The sequence below is a fragment of the Glycine soja genome, chromosome 5 (assembly GCF_004193775.1).
Source record: "Glycine soja cultivar W05 chromosome 5, ASM419377v2, whole genome shotgun sequence".
NCBI lineage: Eukaryota > Viridiplantae > Streptophyta > Magnoliopsida > Fabales > Fabaceae > Glycine > Glycine soja.
In genome coordinates this window covers 38,670,508-38,674,843 of record NC_041006.1, presented here as the reverse complement: position 1 = coordinate 38,674,843, position 4,336 = coordinate 38,670,508, and the positions used below count along the sequence as shown (strand labels likewise).

Here is a 4,336-nt window from a genome sequence, read left to right as displayed (position 1 = left end):
TCCATTACAAAATTACATCAAAATACATTTACATTTATTAAATGTAGATTAAAACACATGTCATATCATTTTCAACCCCAAATAAAAAAAATGTAAGAAGTGGGAAGGAGAGTAAGAGTATGGTAAGTGGCGGGGACCTCAAGGATATCGGGGTAGGATTGTGGGACCTTATTATTTTCCAATAGTGGGTCCCACCAGGGTTTGTAACGTGTATAAATAAAAGCTAGGGGCTGTGTGTTCTCCCACACACATATCATACTCTCTTCTCTTCTCTTCACTTTGATTTCATTGCAATTACCTCTTTTTGTTGTGATCTTCTTCCCTTCTCTGTTCTAAAAAAGAACACGGCTGATCTGGGCTCGACTAAAACAAATCACTAAGGTTCAATACCTTAACTTTCCTTCACATCCTCAAACACACTATAGAATTCACAAATTGATGATAATTTGCTTCTATCTGCAGTAAAAATGACGCAGAATGCGATAGTGTCCAAGACAAAATCGGGGATCAACCGGGACATAACCGTGCCACAAAAGCCACTGGCGGCGGCGGCGGCGGGGGGGTACATTCCCATTCCGAGGAGGAGGGTTTTGAAGAACCTGGAAATCAATGCATGGGTTGATTCCATGAGATCCTCTTCTCCAACCAATTCCAAATCCACCTCTTCTCTCGCAGAAGAACACAGCACTTGGATTGTGAGAACCACTGATTAAAACTACGTCTATATACTTGTTTTGAACGACTAATGGATCTGATCTTGCTCTAAACGCATGTTCTTTGTTAAACAAACAGCTTCGCCACCCCTCAGCATTAGACATGTTCGAGCAAATTATGGATGCGTCCCGGGGAAAGCAAATTGTCATGTTTCTCGACTATGATGGTACTTTGTCGCCTATTGTTGATGACCCAGACCGTGCTTTCATGTCGGATTCGGTTAGTATTTATGCTCTTATAGTTATTGACACACATCATAATAATATCATATCACATATTATGAGTATAGTTTAGTGGCTAACGTGCATATGATATGGTATTGTCACATGATGCCAGATGAGGAGAACGGTGAGGAAACTTGCAAGGTGTTTTCCTACTGCTATAGTTACCGGCAGATGCAAAGACAAGGTATGCTTTTCATTTCAACAACTCTTCCCTTTTTCTTTTTTTTGGGGAAAAAAAGGAGTAATTTGGTGTCGTTTTGCAAAAAATAGGTTTACAATTTTGTTCGCTTGGCTGAGCTATATTATGCTGGAAGCCATGGCATGGATATTCAAGGGCCAACAAGAACCTCCAAATACAGCAACAAAGTGAGTGAAGTCAACCAACTATAGTGCAATATAGTAAGGCCATGATTTTTTTATAGAAAAAAATATTAATTTTAGTTTGATTATGATCCGCAGGATAAAGGAGAGCCTGTTCTTTTTCAACCTGCTAGTGAATTTCTTCCCATGATTGATGAGGTTGGTCAATTTTACATGCCTCCACTCTTCATCTTAGTATTTTTTTTTTTAATTTTAAAACTTTATAGTAAATAAAAGCTTTTTTTGTCTTTGTACCAATTTTCAGGTGTACCATCAATTAGTTGAGAAAATGAAATCAATTCCTGGAGCCATGGTGGAGAACAACAAGTTCTGCTGTTCTGTTCATTTTCGCTGCGTTGATGAAAAGGTACATAAACTTTAAAGACATAATACATGCTATGGCTGCCAGAAAATTGTGATTTGGACTTTGGCTGAGTTAAGTGTCATCATATACACAGAAATGGAGTGAACTGGCACAGGAAGTGAGATCAGTATTAAAAGAGTACCCGAAGCTTCGTCTTAACCAAGGAAGGAAGGTGGGCCATGGTTTTATTTTCTCTTTGTCTTGTTATTTAGTACTTTGTTTATGTGGTGGGATATTTGATTTAGTTTAAAGATAGCTTTGAAAGGAGGATTAAGAATAAGAAAGGAGAGATGTCTCACTTTCAATTACATTTGTTTATTACAGGTATTAGAGATTCGTCCATCTATTAAATGGGACAAAGGGAAGGCGCTGGAATTTTTGTTAGAGTCACTTGGTAGGTTTTAATCCAATACAATACATTTTTATTCTTTGATCGTTTTATTTGTCACAAGCAACGCATATATTTCATATATAGAACAACATAATAATTGCACAAAGTCACACATAAGCCACTGTTGAGAACCAGTAGTTGGATAATTCTTCCAAGTGTTTGACCATTAAAAACAACTAATAGGACGACAGCCACACCCGGTTGGATTAATTTATTCACTGAAAGATTGTTCTATAACCACATGCTTCTAAATATATAGTAATTTTTTAATTTCTCAATTGATATCTAAATAATAAATCGTTTTCAACAGGATTTGCCAACTGTAACGATGTCTTTCCTGTTTACATTGGAGATGATAAAACCGATGAAGATGCATTCAAGGTATCCAACGATCTTAATCTATTTTCATTCATTTGTTATTTCTCTAAAAAAATACTGCTTAGTTAGAGTTAATATATCATGTTTGTTAGTAGATTTTTTTGGGATAATTTGAACTAACTAATAGTTGTTATTTGTTTTATGATAAGCAGAAATTAAGAGACAGAGGACAAGGTTTTGGGATTCTTGTCTCGAAATTTCCAAAGGACACTACTGCATCATACTCTTTACAAGAACCAAACGAGGCAAGTATTATTTGATTAATTTCCTTGTTTGTTATCTATTTTGCACCATCATATGGTATGCATAAAATATATCTGTTTATTTATATTCATTTGTTTGTTTCATGCAGGTGATGGATTTCCTTCAACGTTTGGTGGAGTGGAAACAAGTATCCCTCCGACTCAGAACACGTTCTCGGGTGTAAATGGATAGAATGATAATGTACATCCCTACCCTGCCATAAAAAATGGAGTTCAGCTAGGGTAGCATATAGGACCCTTTTTTCTATGTTTTGTTCAGATTAGAACAGAGAACAAAAATGTATGGAAAAAGGAAAGACAAAAGTGTCTTTCTGAGTTTGAAGCACGTCTACATGGATGTAATTAGCCACGTAGTTTTTGTAGTACAGGGGAAACGTCTCTGTTGCATCAAATGTAATTCTGAATGGAAAATAACATGTTACGTATCGAAAAATATATATTATTGTATACTCTCTTAAGTTATCAGTCGTGTCATGCTTATCATAGTCTCACAATCATGGCTTGCATGCTCGTACAAATTGGTCTTTGTTTAATGGTAAAATAACATTGGAAATACCGTCGCTAACAAAATTTTGGATAAACATGGCTGTATTTTTACGATACACTACATGAACTAAGAACTAATTAAACGGATTGACATCTTGAATGAGCTTATTAAATGATACTATGATAGTCTTTTGGCCTATGGGGCAAGAGGTGAAAGAGTTAAGCTCGTTTCACATCTAATCATTTGCTTCGAATTGAAAAAACGAAAAAAAAAAGGTAGGGAGAAAGGGCAATTGTAAAACGAAGCTGTTCTTTATTGACAATTATTCAGTCTATTAATGTTCTGGTTAATTATTGATTTATTCTCAATTATTGGTTTCCTTCTCTGCAATATAAATGGTTTTATAGTGAAGGTTACACAAACCTTAATGGACATTCTTCTTTTGGAAAACAATTGATTGTGCTAGCTAAACTTAATGTGGATTAAAAGTCTATAATATTTTATTCATAGTTGGACACATTATAAACAGCCATGTCAAAAAAGAACGCCTGTCTATCCCTACGTACAATCATCCACTTGTATGGTGCTTAGGACCATTGATGGCACGTGAATAACAAATCAGAACTTATATGCAATAGCAGGAAAAACGGGCTTCCAATCTCAGTAAGAAATTCTTAATGTGGAGATAAGATCATCATAACCATCAATGATTGGGTGCTTGGAGATTCAGGTAATAAGCATAGGAGGGGCCCTTATCGACTTGGCTTATTAGAATATTTCTATCCTGTATCTGAAGCTGACTCAAAAGTAGTAGTTGTGGGCTAGACTTTTTTGGTGCTCAAAAAATTCAATTCTATGCTATGTCCTTATTCAACGCTTGAATCAATATCTCTTGTCCATGCCAGATACACTCCCATAGCTTTCTCTCTGTCATGCAGTTTATGGCATGGATTCGTATATATTACTACCATAAACCCAATAGAGAGATATGCCCATAAGCATCAGAAATTGGTCAAAGAGTAGTATATGTAATCAGAAAATTCAATACCTCTAGGCTCTAGTATAGCCACCAATATGTCTGTACACTACATCCATGTTTGTTTGATTTTAGATCAATAATCCGGTATACTGATAATTCTGCACTCCTTTCCCTTT

The 4,336-nt window shown here is 35.8% G+C and overlaps 1 protein-coding gene across 1 annotated transcript; it reads left to right on the top strand.

Moving 5' to 3' along the window:
• Positions 1 to 234: 234 nt before the first annotated feature.
• LOC114413123 (probable trehalose-phosphate phosphatase J) lies at positions 235 to 3,143 on the top strand. The gene is made up of 12 exons (XM_028377338.1): positions 235 to 381; positions 463 to 695; positions 793 to 933; positions 1,051 to 1,122; positions 1,209 to 1,304; positions 1,398 to 1,457; positions 1,564 to 1,665; positions 1,757 to 1,834; positions 1,987 to 2,056; positions 2,364 to 2,434; positions 2,584 to 2,676; positions 2,784 to 3,143. The coding sequence occupies exons 2-12, from the start codon at positions 468 to 470 to the stop codon at positions 2,856 to 2,858; spliced, it is 1,086 nt and encodes a 361-aa protein (XP_028233139.1). The 5' UTR covers positions 235 to 381; positions 463 to 467; the 3' UTR covers positions 2,859 to 3,143.
• The last annotated feature ends 1,193 nt before the right edge of the window (positions 3,144 to 4,336 follow it).